General features: G+C 57.0%; 1 protein-coding gene across 1 annotated transcript; it reads left to right on the top strand.

Moving 5' to 3' along the window:
- The first annotated feature begins 436 nt into the window (after positions 1 to 436).
- On the top strand, positions 437 to 16,917 carry ANHX (anomalous homeobox). Its single transcript, XM_008250004.4, has 9 exons — positions 437 to 1,235; positions 2,950 to 3,077; positions 6,537 to 6,660; positions 7,269 to 7,461; positions 7,972 to 8,092; positions 9,090 to 9,382; positions 13,395 to 13,539; positions 15,286 to 15,370; positions 15,650 to 16,917. The coding sequence occupies exons 1-9, from the start codon at positions 987 to 989 to the stop codon at positions 15,734 to 15,736; spliced, it is 1,425 nt and encodes a 474-aa protein (XP_008248226.1). The 5' UTR covers positions 437 to 986; the 3' UTR covers positions 15,737 to 16,917.
- Positions 16,918 to 17,301: the final 384 nt, after the last annotated feature.

Raw genomic sequence — 17,301 nt, 5'->3', positions numbered from 1 at the left:
GCACCTGCCCCGTGGATCTTGGACAGCAGTGAGAGGATGCAGAACCGCAGTGCCCTCGGGTTGGGAAGGTTCAGAGAGGGAGGTAGCAGGGGCCAGTCGTGGCCCTCACAGTGCAGGCTCTGCTGGGGACCTCCGCACGCCACCTCAGAGTGCCTGGGTTTGCAGTGCATGGCTCTCTGGGAGGCCGGCAGGTGGCGGCTCCAGTGCTCAGGTCGCTGCCACTCACGTGGGAGACCCAGACTGAGTCAGACCCCCCCAGCCCTGGCTGCTGTGGAAGTTTGGGGAGGGAACCAGCTGGCGGGTTTTTGCTTCCTTTTTGTCTTCCTGCCTCTCCAATACAGTAAGTAAACAATAATTTTTTTTTTTTGACAGGCAGAGTGGACAGTGAGAGAGAGACAGAGAGAAAGGTCTTCCTTTGCCGTTGGTTCACCCTCCAGTGGCCGCCGCAGCTGGTGCGCTGCGGCCGGCGCACCATGCTGATCTGAAGGCAGGAGCCAGGAGGCAGGTGCTTTTCCTGGTCTCCCATGGGGTGCAGGGCCCAAGCACCTGGACCATCCTCCACTGCACTCCCTGGCCACAGTAGAGAGCTGGCCTGGAAGAGGGGCAACCGGGACAGAATCCGGCGCCCCGACCGGGACTAGAACCCGGTGTGCCGGCGCCGCTAGGTGGAGGATTAGCCTAGTGAGCCGCGGCGCCGGCCAGTAAACAATAATTTTTAAAAAGTGAGATGAACTGTGGTAGGCAGCACCCAACACTTGGCACAGTCAACCTCAGTCGTGAGTGGGGGCGTGGGGGCAGGGGTTAAAAGGAAACTACAGTGTGTGTGATACTCCAGCCTTTCTCAGGTGAGCCCTTAGTAGTCCTCCGTGGCAAGTGACCACGGCCCAAAGGTCACGGTGTCGCCTGCTTCACAGAGGGGTTGAGGCTGTGTTGGCTGCTCTGTGACTGTTGTCCTTGTTGGCAGAGTGGCCCTGACCTGACGAGGGATGCAGAGCTTCCTGACGCTGCTGAGGGAGCACGGGGGTGCCTGCCCGCCCCCAGCAGAGCTGGTCACCCTTACAGGCAGGCTGTGCCGTGACCTCCAGGATGACCTTGCCCAGGTGCAGCCTTTGGTTGCTGCCATTCTGGACAGCCAACTCCGCCTGCACCTCCTGGACAACGCAGATGTGGCCCTGGTGTGTGCCCGTGTCCTGGCCCAGCAGGAGCAGCAGCAGGCAGCCTGCCGGCTTCTAGAGGTAGGAGTGGGCTGTGGGGTCACAGAGAGGTGTGGGGACTCCTCCTGAGCAACCCTCAGCCTCCCCAACATGACTGAAGTGCCCAGGAGTTAGCAAGGAGCTGCTGGCCCAAGGCTCGTACACCAGCCCCTCTGGCGTGCCTGGGAGAGGTATTTTATAAGCTTGGTCCAAGCCATTCTTACTTGACCAAGTTACACATGGTTTGGCAGTCTGAGTTAAAAGTACCCACTTACCACATCTGTATTTGAGTGGTGATCTTGTGGCAAGCATGGTGCCTACTAGTGAATACAGTGAGTGGAGTAAAACTTGAATCTGGCTTTGGAGAGCTGAAATCCTGATCAGATGGTCAGACAGATCCAGGATCTCAGTCCCCAGCCACGGGTCTACAGTGGAGAACTCTGAAAATGAGAAGTGTCTGTGGCTCATCTGGTGGCAACTTGAACCTCCACTCATTTGGCATCAAAATCTGACCTGCATTGCTAGGAAGCTCTCTATGCTCTTCACCCACCTTGATGACTGCTTGCGTCTTTTGCTGCCTGAATAATGCTGTGTTTGTGGAGGGTGCTGACCCAGACTGCCCTGGGAAGCTGCATGGTCCCTAGTGTGTGCCTGGGTTTCGTTCTGAACTCTGGGAAGTGCTAGATTCCAAAGTGCATCTGGCCCAGGGGTTTGAGTTCACCTTCAGGGTCCCCAGTTCCTTCTGATGGTCCTTATCCGCTGTCCCCGCTCCTCAGAGCTATCATGGAGTCTTCCTGCTGTCTCAGTCTGTTATGTGCTTGGCAGCCAGAGTGGCAGATGAAACCTTGGTGTGCACCTGGGCAGCAGCCCGCAGAGCCTCCCTGCTGTCCACACCCGGGCGGGGACTCACAGAGCCTCCCTGCTGTCCACACCCGGGCGGGGACTCACAGAGCCTCCCTGCTGTCCACACCCGGGCGGGGACTCACAGAGCCTCCCTGCTGTCCACACCCGGGCGGGGACTCACAGAGCCTCCCTGCTGTCCACACCCGGGCGGGGACTCACAGAGCCTGTCTGCTCGCCAGGCCCCTGTCCACCTGCCCCTCCTCAGCTTCCTGTGAAGCAGTCTTGTTGGCTTCCTTGCTAACCCTGAAACTCCAGAGATTTCTCTGTCTCAGGACCTTTGAATGTGTCATTCCCTCTGCAGGAGGCTGGAGCCTTGCTCTGTGCGGTCGAAGCCCTCTTAACCTTTTGGTTTCTGCTTTACATTTCAGCCACCAGCTAGTGCCCCTTTTATTCTCCTGTTCAGCCCCTCAGTCCTTCTCCTCCTCACCAGGGGTCCACCCCTTTTGCTGTGTGGGCAAAGGAAAACCGCTGGACTTCCCCTTACCTTGTACTCCTTACCTGCAGCTCACTGCTGTGTGCATCTGCTGTCTCTCAGGGGGGTTGAAGAACTCAAAAGTTGGGGTGGGGGAGGGGAAGCTGGCCCATTTGAGTCTAGCCTGCCCAACTGCCACAGCCTGTGAGGTGACCTGGATGGCCCAGGGTCCCACTGCAGGTCGTGGTGGGGATGGAACGCTGGCGGTCTGGCTCAGGTGCTGCTGCTTGGCCACAGCGAGCTTTCTAGTCAGCGGATTCCTGTTCTTCCAGCAGACATGCCTTCCCAAGATCTGGTGGGTTTGGGGTGGCAGACACAGGTTCCCACAGAGCCCCGGGGGTGGCCGGGGGTGGCCAGAGCTCAGCAGGCTCTTCTTGACAGGGTTGCCGTGTGCCAGGAGGCAGCCATGAGCTGGTGCGGCTCTGGAACGACATCCACTACAGTCTGGCCATGCGGAAGCTGGGCGTGGCTGCGCTGACCCCGGTGCAGAAGTTCCGCTGCAGGAAGAGGTACCCGCGGGTTCACCTGTGGTGCGTCCAGGGGCTCCCGAGGGATTAGGAGCATGGTCCAGACGCCGAAGGGGCTGAGGTGAAATGGGCAGGGAGCTCAGGGCAGGAAGTCAGCCAAAGCAGTAACAGGCGCAACGCATTGTGCTCATGGACTTAAAAGTCTTTCTTTTTTAAAGGTTAATTTTTCTTATTTGAAAGGCAGAGTTGGGGCTGGCACTGTGGCGCAGCGGGCTAACCCCCTGGCCTGAAGCACTGGCATCCCATATGGGCGCCGGTTCAAGTCCTGGCTGCTCCACTTCCAATTCAGCCCTCTGCTGTGGCCTGGGAAATCAGTAGAAGATGGCTCAAGTCCTTGGGCCCCCTGCACCCACGTGGGAGACCCGGAAGAAGCTCTTGGCTCCTGGCTTTGGATAGGTGCAGCTCCAGCCATTGCAGCCAACTGGGGAGTGAACCATTAGATGGAAGACCTCTCTCTTTCTCTGCCTCTCCTGTCTTTGTGTAACTCTGACTTTCAAATAAATATATGAATAAAAAAAAAGGGCAGAGTTACAGAGAGGCAGAGAGAGAAGGAGAGGTCTTCCATACGCTGGTTCTCTCCCCAAATGGCCACAACAGCCGGAGCTGAGCCGATCAGGAGCCAGGAGCTTCCTCTGGGTCTCCCACATGGGTGCGGGGGCCCAAGGACTTGAGCCATCTTCTACTCTTTCCCAGGGCATAGCAAAGAGCTGGATCAGAAGTGGAGCAGCTGGGACTCCAACTGGCGCCCATATGGGATGCCAGCACTGCAGGCAGTGACTTTACCTGCTTTGCCACAGTGCTGGCCCCTTAAAAGTATCTTGGCCTTGCTGTGTGCCTGTCACTGAGCCACTCTCCCTGTGCCACCTCAGTCATGTGGGGTTGGAAACACGTGTCCATATGGAGGGTGGGCATCCTGACCCTCTCCTCCTCCTCCTCCTCACACCCCAAACCTGGGCCTGGCTGGACCAGGGAGCCTGTGGGCAAGGACAGTGAACATGCAGGGGCAGGTGGGACTACTGGACACGTGTGCTTCAGGGCCCGAATCCCTACATCTAGGCTGAGGTGGCACTTTAAAGAGGTATAGGTTTTAGAAGGAGCCATGCAAAGTGCGCATGTGGGCACACGATGGGCAATAAGTATATGTAATTGTCATGGTCACCGTTGTCAGCACCAAATAAATGTTCCTACTAGTGACTGTTAGAATTGCCACTGACACCACTGATGGACCAGAGAACTGAGGCGTGGAAAGGTTAAGTCATTGGCCTAAGATTTCACAGGAGAGAGATGCGAGGCCAGGATCCCAGCCAGACGTGGAGACTTCATCACGCGTGTGGAGACAGGCAAGGGCCGCTCCCTACAAGCCAAGCAGTGAAAGCTGCTGGAGCCCCAGCGAGTGGCCACCGGAGGAAGACGGGGTGGATTCGTTTTGTACCACAGAGATGTAGCGCATGGTGCTCGCTGCCTGGAAAGGGGCTATGAGACAAGTCCTTAGGAGGCCAGAAGCTGGCCAGCTTTGGGGTCTCTGGGGCTGCTGACAGCACAGGTGGTTACCTGGGGAGCCGCATGGATGGTGGGATCCTGCCCAGCTGGTCGGGAGGCAGCTCCTGCATGCTGGGCGCTGGGAAGTGCTGGGATACCTCGGCTTTGCATCCTGGAGCTGGCACTGAGATGTGAGCACGGACGACAGACAAGAAAACAAAGTGGATCCCATCATCTGGGGTGAGAGGCGCTGTGCAGAGAGCATGTTCAGAAGGGGGCTCCCTTGTGTTGGGTCTTTGCCCTGGGGAGGGGGCTGTTGCAGACAGTGTCGGCAGACACACCTGTCCTAGCCTTGGAAGAGGGTTCTGACCCTGGGGGAGGTGGTGGCCTTGTGAAGTGTTTCTGGCACAGGGAGCCTCGAGTTCAAAGGCCTGGGCTCAGGAGGCGTCCATGCCCTGGGGGGAAAGGGGTGTTCCTGACCCCTGGAAAATGTGGAAATGGTCTTAGCCTGTGGCCACAGGAAAAAGTGTGGCTGGATTTTCCCACCCTGCCCTAGAGGGCCCCCAGGAGGCTGGCGGGTGAGCAGCACAGAGCCCTGGGCTGTGTTCTGACAGGCGGCCATCAGGAGGGGGTGGTGACATCTCAGTTACAGCAAACCAGAGGCAGGAAGTTCTTGGGGGATCAGGGTGTGGCCCAGGACCCAAACTGTGGCTCGAGAATGTGTAGACGTGTTCACGTGGAGACAGAGCTGGGGGTCTGCTGCCAGGGAGCACCTACTGCTGGAGGTGCAGGAGAGAACACAGCCGACGCCAGGGCTCTGGGCCTGAACGGGCACCCCCGGGCCAGGGTGCTTTCTCCTTTAAGATGCACCGGGGCTGGGAGGGGGAGGTTTAGAGAGGACTTCCACTTGGGCTGTGTGAGGTGCCAGATGCATTATGGATGCCCACGCAGGCATTTGGAGACAGAGCTTCAGCTGGCAGGTGATCTTTGTTCTTAGTGGGAAAAGCGTGTACACAGCAGTAGGCAGCGTGGTGCGACGGCTGAACACCTCCCTTGTGCAGCTGCGGTGGTGGAGAACCCCTCGTGGGTTGTTATGGTACAGGAAACGCCCTGAGGCCCAGAGAGGGGGGTGTCCCCCCTGGTTCAGGACACACACCTCTAGCTTTGCAGCCTAGAGAAGGGGGTGGTGAGATGAGAGGAAGTCCAGGCGAGAGCAGGGCTGAGGAGTGACCCCTGGGCTTGAGGTGCCGGCTCCGAGCCTTTCCATGGAGTGGAGAGGAGGTGGCCGCAGTGGCGCTAGACCCATCGTGCAAGTGTCGCTGGCGTACGTGGGGTAGCAGCTGCAGGGGAGGCTTGCAGGAGGCTTAGCAGCTCATGAAGTGACTGCCCAGAAGGAGCGGGAGCGTGGAAGCGGAACAAGTTTAGGAGCAGAAGAGGTGGGAGCCTGAGTCAGGCATGGCTGGGCTCCTCCAAAAGAGCTGGCGCCTCCACTCTCCGGGGTCCCTGCGGGTATGGGGTGTGCGGTGGGCCGGCAGGCGGGGGTGGGCACACCTGACAGTCTTGGTGGGGGGGCTGCTGGAGTGGAGAAGGGAGGGGCAGGGGGCGGAGCGACGCAGGGAGCTAGGAGGAGGGCAGAGTGTGCGGCCTCACCCGGACACAGGAAGGGGTGGGGAAAGACTGCGTGGAAATTTCACCCGGGGTGGGGACAGGTCCTGGGAGGTCTGCCGGATGCGTGCGCGGGAGGGGGCCTCCTGGAGGGGACTGCCGGCCGAGCCAGGGCCGGGAGCCCTGGGCAGGGCTGCTCCCTGCTGCCTGTAGGACTGCAGGGCGCACAGAGGTCGCCCCAAGCAGAGGCGGCCCTCGCCCAGGACGGGGCCGCGGGATGCAGACGCCGCGGGCGTCGGGGCCAGGCCCTAAGCGGAGCGCAGATGTGAAGGTCCCGTTTCCCCTGTCCTCTTCCAGGAACCCCCCGCCGCCCTGCCTCTGCCCCGACGGCCTGAAGAGCCGAAACTTCCCCAGCGCGGTCCGCCGGAGGCTCCGGGACTTTGCCTTGGGCGTGAGCAGCCACCCCAGCAAGGCCGAGCGGGTAAGAACCACCTGGCTCCCTCATCGCCCCGGGGAACCATGGCCAGTCGGGCGCCATGTCCACCGAGGGCACTCCAGGGCCCTGTCAGGTGCCCGGCCTGGGCCGGGAGGATGGAGGGGATGGACACGCAGGGTCTGGGGCTGCTCGTGGAGCCTGGGGTGTCTCCCTCCGCGGTCACCCTGCAGCCCTTGGCACGCTCCTACCAAGCCTTCCTGGCTCACTGGCCGGCTCTCCACCTCCCGGGGTTCTGAGCTCCGGCCCTTGGGGTTATAACGTGGTTTCGGGCTGTGCTCAGGGCTCCTGATGCCACAGACCCAGCCCCTCCGGAGTTCAGGGTGTTCCCAGTCTGCCCTTTGGTCTGCTCAGGGCCCCCTGGGGCGCACAGACCCCTGGCCAGGAGTGGGGCTCAGCCTGGGGTGTCTGCCTTGCGCCGCATGCACGCCCAGCACCAATGGAACAGGTACCGTGTCTGCCACCATCGGAGAGGTCGGGCTGGACTCTGAACCCCCTTTCTTGGTGGACGCTGGACGCGAGCTTTTGGAGTTGGACCCACGTGTGGGCAGCGTGGCCCAGGGGTTGGAGACAAAGCTAATTGTGTTTGGGGGCAGGAGAGTTTGGCTTTGGAGACGAGCCTGACTGCAGAGCAGATCTACAACTGGTTTGCTAATTACCGGCGGCGCCAGAGGACCCTTCAGCAGCGCCTGGAGCCAGCCCAGCAGGTGGCCGCAGGCGATCCCAGTGCAAAGGAGAGGCATCTGGACCTTCAGCCCTCTGGGTTCCTGCGCAGGCCTCAGTGGTCAGGTGGGTGAACCCAGGGCCCCAGCGTCCTTGTGACTGGAGACTGATTTCTGACGCGCTCTCCCACTGGGTCCCTTGTCTGGGGCCTGGCCAGTACAGGGTCACTGTGGTTACAGGTACAGCCTCTGCCCACGTTCAGCACTCACCTTGCGGGCACTAAGATCCTGAAGGCGGAGTCAGTCTGTGCTCAGGATTGGCCTGTAGGTGCCCTACTGCAGGTCCAGGCTACTTGTGTGGCCGGGACCTAGGAGTGCTGCTGGAGACAGGGGCATCTGTGCGGCCAGAGCGGCCAGAGGGAAGGGATCAGGCGAGATTCGGGAAATCAGTCAAGCTCCAGGATGTGGAGAAGAGTTCAGAACTGGCCTTGATTCAGACCAAGGACAGAGCAGGAGACGGAACTCTGGGATGCCCCAGTGGCACAGCCTTTCCCGGCCTGCAGGACTGCTCTTACCTGCCGGGAGGGAGGCTGAGACTCGCCGCTCACATCTCCCCTCCCGTCTGGTCTGTTTGCAGCAGTGCATGGGGAGACTGGGCATCAGCAGTGCCCAGAGACCATCCAAAGACCCTGGGAGGCCCTGGCCCTGGTCACGGACATTCCTGGAGATGAGGTGATCTCAAAGCCCCTGGCTGCCAGGTACTGTCACCCCGTGGGCCGTGGGACCATCTCCCCTGTTCAGTCTGCCTCCTCAGCTGAAGACCAGGATGTGGAGTGGGCGTGGCTTTGCTGGGGCTCCAGGTCAGTGGCTGCTGATGTTCTGAAGGAAGGGGAAGCCGCCAGCAAGGAGCCCACATCAGGCACAGAATCGGGGCAGCTCCTGACCCGTCTTGCGCCCCCAAGCAGGAAGCCTGGCCTGAGCCCATGTGTATTTTTAGAAGGGAGGAGGTTGACTGAGAGGGAAAACATGCAGCTCTACCAAACCCAGCTGTCATTGTGGTTTGTAAATGGGTTGTATTTTGTCTGTTCTGCATTGCACTGTGTTAGCATGTTCCGCTGTGCAGGTGCCCTGTGAGCGCTGTCTGCCCTCTCTGTCCTGCTGTGATGAGGCAGGAACCTGGGTTAGTGTTGCAGGAGTTGAGAGATGGAAGGTGAAGACAAGGTGCAGGCTTTTTTGAACCCAAGATAATAAATTGAATGATGGCCACACAGACCATAAGTATAACCAGTTTATTATATTATTTATTATTATAAAGGAAAGCACACTTTTTAATAAGATTTATTCATTTGAAGGAGAGAGAGAGATTAATTTTCCATCCACTGGCTCATTCCCCAAATGACCACAGTGGTGAGAATTGGGCCAGGCCAAAGCCAGGGAAGCAGGAGCTCCATCCAGGGTCCCAAGCACTTGGGCCATCCTCCACTTCCTTTCCAGTGCATCAGCAGGGAGCTGGATTAGAAGTGGAGCAGTCGGGACTGGGACCATTGCTCCAGTCTGGGATGCTAAGAGTTACCGGCCACAGCTTAACCCGCTGCACCACAACACCAGCCCTGAGAAAGTGCACCTCTGAGAGAGTAGATGTAAAATAAAGTAGTGCTGTTGTTGAGGTCAGGGAAGGGGCTTACCAAAGCCTACGTAACACGGTGAGCATTCCTGGGATATTAATGTTTTTTTAAATCGACTTCTGCCTTCCAGGTCTCTGCAGGGTGGTGAGATGCACCAGGAAGAGCCTGGCTGTGATCCTGTCTCCATCCCCACCATCTCCCCTGGCTCTGGTCTCTGCCCTCTGCCTACTGGCAGCAACATGGTGGAGCCCTCTCTGGCTGCCCCCGATTCGTGGCTGATGTCCCTAGCGCTGACGTCCTCCAGGGAAGTTTCGTTCCAGACTGGACAGCTGGTCCCAGGATACAGGCAGGACTTTGGGATGCACCCTACAGATGCTGCTCTGGCTGTGTCCGTCACTGCCCTCAGCGACCCCAGCCCTGCAGGTGGGTCTACTTTGAGCAGACTGTGAGTTCCTACAGCTGGTGCTGCAACTACTGGGGTCTCGTTTGAGGGGATGGAAAGTCAGTGGGTAGAGCCATGATTTTCTGCTGGAATCTGTGGTGCAACCAGAGCAGAGACTTCCTACAGACATCCTAGACTGTTCATTTTCTTTTCTGAAAAAAGTGTGCACAAGACTGAGAAACAATAACGCTTCCAGAGTGGAAATGAACTGATTGCCACTCTGCACTGCCCACTTCAGCCCACCTGCCTTCCCCGGGGGGCACCTGACGCTGCTTAGCCTCCCCTTCCACCCTCAGCCTGTGATACAAGTATTGTTGCTTTAGTCTCTTAGTTACGTTGTAGCTGTCGACACCTGTAAAGAGTATCTGCGCTGCGGCTCACTTGGCTAATCCTCTGCCTGTGGCGCCGGCACACTGGGTTCTAGTCCTGGTTGGGGAGCCAGATTCTATCCCGGTTGCCCCTCTTCCAGTCCAGCTCTCTGCTGTGGCCCGGGAAGGCAGTGGAGGATGGCCCAAGTGCTTGGGCCCTGCACCCCGTGGGAGACCAGGAGGAGGCTCCTGGCTTCGGATCGGCCCAGTGAGCCGGCCGTAGCAGCCATTTGGGGGGTGAACCAATGGAAAAGGAAGACCTTTCTGTCTCTCTGCCTGTCAAAAAGAAAAAAGAAAAAAAAGAATATCTACTTAGATGCCTATTTTTTTGTTGGACGCAACAGAATTTTGCGAGTTCCTACCTTGTGAGTCACTATGCATTTACCTGCATTTCCTAATATTCCATGGGTACTTCTCAGTTTGAAGAGTATTGATTTGAAAGGCAGAGTGAAAGAGAGCTTCCACCCATTGTTTCACTCCCCAGATGGCCACAACAACCCGGTCTGGTAAGGCCAAGAACTAGGAACTCCATCCAAGTCTCCCACAGGAGTGGCGGCCGTATTTCAGGTGCGTCAGTAGGAAGCCGAATCAGCAGCAGGGCAGTCAGAGCTCAGACCGGCCGCTGCTCCAGTGAGGGTGCCAGCAGGAGCCACAGGTTGCGGTTTAACCTACTGAGCCGCAGCACTGGCCCAGCTTCCTGTCTTCTTGAAGTTACTAATTGCCTTCGTGTTTTCCACATCATCTGCTTTTGTGACGGGGATGCTGTGTTTCAAGCATCCCACTTGAAAACTTACTGCTGGAGCCTTCCTTTTTCCTGTCCCTGGTCAGCTGACTTCTCTCCACAGGGCGGGGTTGGAACCGTCATCCCCAGAGCTCCCTGGTTGCTCCAGTACCTCCTAAGCTGCAAGACTGTCTGTTTTTTTTTTTTTTTTTTTTTTTTTTTAAGATTCGTTTATCAGGCCGGCGCCGCGGCTCACTAGGCTAATCCTCCGGCTTGCAGTGCCGGCACACCGGGTTCTAGTCCCGGTCGGGGCGCCGGATTCTGTCCTGGTTGCTCCTCTTCCAGGCCAGCTCTCTGCTGTGGCCCGGGAGTGCAATGGAGGATGGCCCAAGTGCTTGGGCCCTGCACCCCATGGGAGACCAGGATGAGCACCTGGCTTCTGGCTTCGGATCAGCACGGTGCGCTGGCTGCAGCGCGCCGGCTGCGGCGGCCATTGGAGGGTGAACCAACTGCAAAGGAAGACCTTTCTCTCTGTCTCTCTCTCTCTCTCACTGTCCACTCTGCCTGTCAAAAAATAAATAAATAAAAAAAGATTTGTTTATTATCTATTTAAAAGAGTTACAGACAGAGAGAGAGGGAGACAAAGAGATCTTCTGTCTACTGGCTCACTCCCCAAATGTTTACAGTGGCTAGGGCTGGGCTGAGCTGAAGCCTGGAGCTTCATCCAGGTCTCTCACATGGGTGCAGGGGCCCAAGCACTTGGGCTTTCCCAGAGCATTAGCAGGGAGCTGGATTGGAAATGGAGCAGCTATGACTCAACCTTTACCCACTACTCCACAACACCTGTCCCCAAGCTGCAGGTTTTGTTCTTTTTTTTTCTCAGCTCCCTTGTTAACTTTATAAGAATGGTTGCCTTCAGGAGACATTTTCTGAGTCCTTGCTTGTTCTAAAAATGCCTATAATATGCCTTCACAATTTATTAACAATTTGGTTAATAAATAATTGGTTAATAAATAATTCTGAGGTGAAATACTTTGTATTCTCAGAAATTTGAAGGTGTTATGTCAGTTTTTTGCGGCATTCAGTGTTTTCCAATCAGATATTATTCTGCAGGTAACCGATTGTTTCTTTTTTAGAACTCTTACGTTCTTTTTTTCCCTGCTGTTCTGAAACTTCGCACTGATGGCCCCAGGTGTGGGTCTTTGTAGCTCTTCTTGCTGTGTAGCCTTTTAGCTTAAAGAAAAAGGTCAGGGCCAGCACTGTGGTGCAGTGGCCCCAGCCTGCAGCACTGACATCCCATATGGGTGCTGGTTCGTGTCCTGGCTGCTCCACTTCTTATCCCTCTCTCTGCTATGACCTGGGAAAGCAGTGGAAGATGGCCCAAGTCCTTGGGCCCCTGTGCCCTCATGGGAGACCCAGAAAATGCTCCTGGCTCCTGGCTTCGGATCAGCTCAGCTCTGTCCATTGCGGCCATCTGAGGAGTGAACTATCGGATGGAAGACCTCTCTCTCTCTCTCTCTCTCGCTCTCTCTCTCTGACTCTACTGCTCTCTGTAACTCTGTATTTCAAATAAATAAAAAAATACTTTTTTTAAAAAAAGTTCTTCTTAAGCTCTGGACATTTTCAGTAATATTCTCTGCCCCACGCTCCAGTCCCTGTCAGGCGCCGGTTGCTGTGTGACTACACTTGCATCCTGATTGCAGAACTCTGGCTGCTGTGTTGGTGACTTCTCAGTTCTCTGTCTCTTAGAGAAGACGTGACCTATCCCTCCACCATGCCTGAGCTGGAGTGTCCAGATCAGTGCTCAGACTTTTCTCCTCTACCCAGAGTTTCCTTACAGCCTGGCATGGAAGAGCAAATATCAGGCAGCGGGAGCAGGTCTTACTGCAGCTGGTCTGGGCGGCCCCGGGCACACAGCCACCTTGGTGAAGGTGGTTGCTGTGAACAGGAGGGAGGACAAAGGCAGCAGCCTCAGCAGGCCTGGTGTTCTCTGTCTTAAGCTGGGCCACCTCCAAGCCGCCTGATAGACTCACAGCAGAAAGGACTCTGTTTTCTCAGGCCTCTTGTCTCCTACATGGGTGTCTACCCTCAACTGACCAATCCATCATAGCCATCGTGTGTGTGTGTGTGTGTGTGTGTGTTTTAAAAAGATTTATTTATTTGAGAGGCAGAATTACAGAGACACAGGGAGAGAGAGAGAGGTCTTCTTTCTGCTGGTTCACTCCCCAGCAGTTATGATGGAGCCAAAGCCAGGAGCCAGGAGCTCCACCCAAGTCTCCCACGTGGGTGCAGGGGCCCAAGCACTTGGCCATCATCTACTGCTTTCCCAGGTGCGCTGGCAGGGAGCTCGATCAGAAGTGGGGCAGCTGGGGCATAAACCGGTGCTCACGTGGTGTGGTGGCATCGCAGCAGCAGCTTAGCCGCTGTTCCACGACACCAGCCCCTTTCATAGCTGTCTTGAAAAATGAAAGATACTGTGAGGTCGTGTCTGAAACATTTTAAGTAGCGGAGAAGCCAGGAGCAGGGCAAGGTTGTGACAGCCCCACACCTTGGGGAAACCTCACTGAGACCTCAGGAAGGGCTGAGGGCTGAGCGCTTCGTGAACCAGTGTGAGAGGAGACAGTGGACAGGAACCCTGAGCAGACCCCGGTGCTCGGAGATCTGGGACGAGAGAGCAAAATGTGCAGCCAGCAGAGCTCAGCTGTGTTTTGCTCTCCTGAAGGCTAACGAGACTGTTAAGATCATGGCTGTCATGGTCGCTTCCTTGGGGAAGCTGAGGCTGGGGGACAGTGGCCTGACTGCTGCAGCACAGCTGCGTCTTGCTGCCTACTTCAAGGTCGTGGTGGTCCTCCGTGTGGGCTGTACTCCCACTACCAGTGTGGTGTGGAACTTGTTTACTTGCAGGATTTGCTGAGCCATCCAGTGGTCATCTCCAGAGTGTGTACCTGGAGGAGGGCCCAGGCCCAGGCAGTGGCCGGGCAATGCAGGTGGGCGGTTTCCTGGTGACACAGTCCCTGCTGCAGACTCCTGAATTCAGCCTCCCCCAGAGGTAAGCTCCACAGAGTCCCGGGTTGAGACGATGCTTTCGGTGTGTAGAGGGGTAGAGCCTGGCCTGTAGGTGCACTGCCTGAGACTGTGCCAGTGGAGTCCTCTCCTACAGTGCCCCCAGCCCGCGTCTAGCAAAAACGGTCCTTCGGAAAACAGCACTGAGAACATCCGAGCAGGTGTGGACACTCTGAAATGTGCACAGTGCTCTTGGCTCACCCCTTCCCTGAGTCCCAGCAGCCTCCTTCTGTTGTTTCCTTTTCCCTAAGCAAAGACTGTCGGTTTCCAAGCAGGCTCAAGATCCCGATTTCATTTTCTAAATTATCATTTTAAAGGGACCTGGCGACGGGGGGTGGGGAGGAAGAGGGTGGCGTGTTGGACAACCCAGGTGGGAATTTGCTGTTGGTGGCATCAGTGCTGTAGCCTGATGGGAATGCAGAGAGGAAGGTGCCAGGACCAGGACAGGGGCCAGGAGACACAGATGGGAAGAATGGAGGATTGTGACAGGGATCTGGGGTCCTCTGGCGGAGGGAGCACCGCCGCCCACCCCATTCCAGGGGATGTCAGCCACCAGGACAGGTCCTCAGGGGACAGGCTCTCTGTACTCTCAGAGACAAAGGCCAGGTTATTAGCTCACAACAGGCGACCAGTGGACTCACTTTCCTGCTCACGACTGGGAGCTGAGATGTGGCACATGTTGCCACCGCCGCATGTTCCTCTTGGCTCCTGTCTGCTGCATGGCCATTGTGACCCTTCCTCCTGCTCCTCTGACTCCTTGCTCCTTCCTGATCGCCCTTGCTCTCATCTGAGGACCTGCACTCCTCCACTGAGATGTGCTTGGCACCTGTGTAGACGCAACGACGCAGTTTTCCTGGTGTGACCTCCGTGTCCACCACAAAGCCACAGCACTGATGAGGACCTGAACTCTTGCCTTTCCCGTGCTGTCCCCGGACCACAGGTCTGTTTCCTTCAGTGAAGAGTAGGCTTGTTTTGAAGACTTTTGGGTAAATACAAACATACAGACACACAGCTTTCTCGCTTATTTGGGTTTGGCCTGGCTTACTGAATGTAACTACTTTGAGATTTACCCTGTTGTCCGGGGCACCAACAGTCCACCCCTTTGTGCTTCTGAGCCCTGCGCCATGGCACGGGTGAGCCTGTTTCTGGATCGATTTTCCTGCTCTGAACAGACCTGTGCCAGTTACTCTGTGTTGGCTTTTATTTCTCCAGGAGTTCCTGGGTCTGTGATGGCTGGGTCCCGTGCTAGGCGTGTGCTGTCACACGTGGGAGTGCCAGTTCATCCCCTGCTCAGCTCACGTGGTTAGGAACCTGTTGTCCTGCACGGCTGTGCCGGTTGCTTGCCCAGATCACCCCGTAGGCGTGTGTTGCGTATTTAAGAACCTCTGACCGTTGTGCCGGGTGACTGCGTCTGTCCCTTCCTGCCCTTCGTCCTGCTCTCCTCTTGTCTCCTTCACGTCCCAGGCCTACTCCTGGTCACCTGCTCTTGTGCTCCCTGGCTCCGTCTGCAGGAGCCTGTTTGACACCCCTTGTGACCCTCTGAGCGACCCTGTTTGATGGGAATCATGTTCTCTCAACACTCCACAGACAAGAGGGCCAGTGGGAAGAGTGTCAGTTTGTGATCAGTATATCCGACACCTAGGAGAGCTCTTGAAGGGGAGAAAGCACAGCTGGGTAGATTTTCTCACCTGTGCCCTGGAGACAGAACCTTTCCTTACACTGCCTGTTCCAGCCCTCCAGAGCTGCTGCCGGCCTCGTCCACCTCCCTCAACCCTGGGTCTGCCATGGAGCTGAGTCAGCACCTGCCCTCTAGCCAGGTGAGGCCATCTTTCGAGTACCTGGTGTTAGCTTCTGAACTCTGGATCTGCATCTCATGGCTAACAAGAGCTCAGCTAGGGCTGTTGGTGGGAATGACCAGTGGGCAAAGATGACTCGTGGCTGGTAGTGGACCAGGAGCTGGGGTGTGGCATGGCCATGGGGCGGGTTCCCTCTGGAGTTCATCCTGTGGCTCTGCACAGTGTCAGGGTTTCCAGGAGGGAAGCATGTGGTAGAGTCTGGCAGAGGCAGTCTCACTGTGAACTCTGTTGGTTTTCCAGGTGCAGTGGTCCGGTGGCCAGGCTTCCTGCGATGCCTTCTGGGGAGCCAGGATGCTCCTGGAATTCTCAGGAGGCAGCCTGGGCTGAGCTGTCCCTTGGGAGCCAGGCCAGCGCCCCAGGAGGACTCGGTGTGGGTTGTCTGGCTGCTCAAGACCCCCAGCTGCCGAGCTTTGTGTTGGATAGAGTTCTCAGGTCCCCAGAGGTCCCTGAGTGGCTCTGCTGAGAAGCGCTGAGAGCCGCTTAGCCACAGCCATGTTGGGACAGTTTAGTTGGCAACTCCCTGTGTTGTGGAATGCACCTGAGAAATGTTGTGTGTGCAGCCGGCAGAGGCAGATCTGTTCCACTCAGGCAGGGATGGATCAGAGTCAGGTCCCCCTGAGTTTCAGAGAGAGGAGGGTGGTCCACGGCTGCTGCCTGCACAAGGCCACGCTTCCCTGTGCAGGCCACTTTGTGCGGGAGGCCTGGGAGGTGAGCGTGCTGACCTTTCTGCTGGTGGGCTTCTCCTTGAGTGCTGAGACAGACATGGTTGGCATTGCCCTGCTGGGCACAGTAGAGTGGTTTTCCCTTCGGGTTGTATTGTGTTGTGTTTGTTTAACAAATGTTGTGTTCAACCAAATTAAAGTTTAATCTTTTGAACTGCCCGTTTTCACCAAAACTGCATCCTGACAGGCGTGTGTGTAGAGGTGTAGCAATTAACACCAGCCTTTCAGTACCTGGCTGACATTCCATGGTGGGATCCCTTTACCTGATGTCTCGTTATCTGACTGATGGACGTGTGGGTTGCTTCCAGCGTCTCTTACAAGGAGCATTAGGGTGGGTATCTCCTCCCCTGCCCTTTGCTCCTTGTGTGCTTACTGCCTCAGTGAATTCCTGGAAGCTGAATTTCCGAGCGAGTCTTGGGAACCCCCGGTGTGGACTGTGCGTCCTGGGAGCATCTGTTGACTGGGCCTGCGCGCCTCTGCCCGTGTGCCCATATCAGAGGGGAGCTGTGTCTGGGCTGGGCTGAGATTTAGACCCTGGCCTTACTCTCAGAAGGACTCAAGCTGATCTGTGAGAAAGTCGAGGCCCAGAGCCCTCCCTGTGAGTCCGTGTGTGTGAGAATGAGGAGCCACAGCTGGGAGCCCCAAGGCTAGAGGGTCAGGAAGCAGGAACAACTTGACTGAGATTGGAGAAGGCCGTGTGGGCCATGGGAGAAGGAGTGGAGCAGCAAAGACAAGAACAGGAGCCTGGGGTGTTCCGCCCAGAAGCCATCACATTGCTCCCCTGTGACCCAGCGTGACCTGGCCGTCCTCAGGCCTGCAGGAGATTCTGCCGCAGTGGGGGGTGGGGGGCAGCCATTTGCTGCCTGTTGCGGGAGTGCCAGGCCCCCACGAGTCCCATGAGGCTGGGTCCCCTGAGCTGAGCAGCACCAGTGGCTACTCTGCTTTGGAGAATGACAAGAGTTGGGGGGGGGGGGTGTTCTCTGAGCCCATTCTGGCCTGAGTGAGAGCAAGGAGGTGCCTCTCTGGTAGGTGGTCTCAGGCAAGACCCTGGCAGCCCAGCTGCATTAAGACCTCCAGGGCATTTTGCCCCCTCCTCCCGATCCTGCTATGGGTTCTGTCCTCAAGGCTCTTGAGCCCTGACTCCACTGCCTGTGTTGTGTCCGTTTTCGG

This window comes from Oryctolagus cuniculus, chromosome 21, assembly GCF_964237555.1.
Source record: "Oryctolagus cuniculus chromosome 21, mOryCun1.1, whole genome shotgun sequence".
Taxonomy (NCBI): domain Eukaryota; kingdom Metazoa; phylum Chordata; class Mammalia; order Lagomorpha; family Leporidae; genus Oryctolagus; species Oryctolagus cuniculus.
The sequence above is the reverse complement of the archived record's forward strand: the minus strand, read 5'-3'. Positions and strand labels throughout refer to the sequence as shown.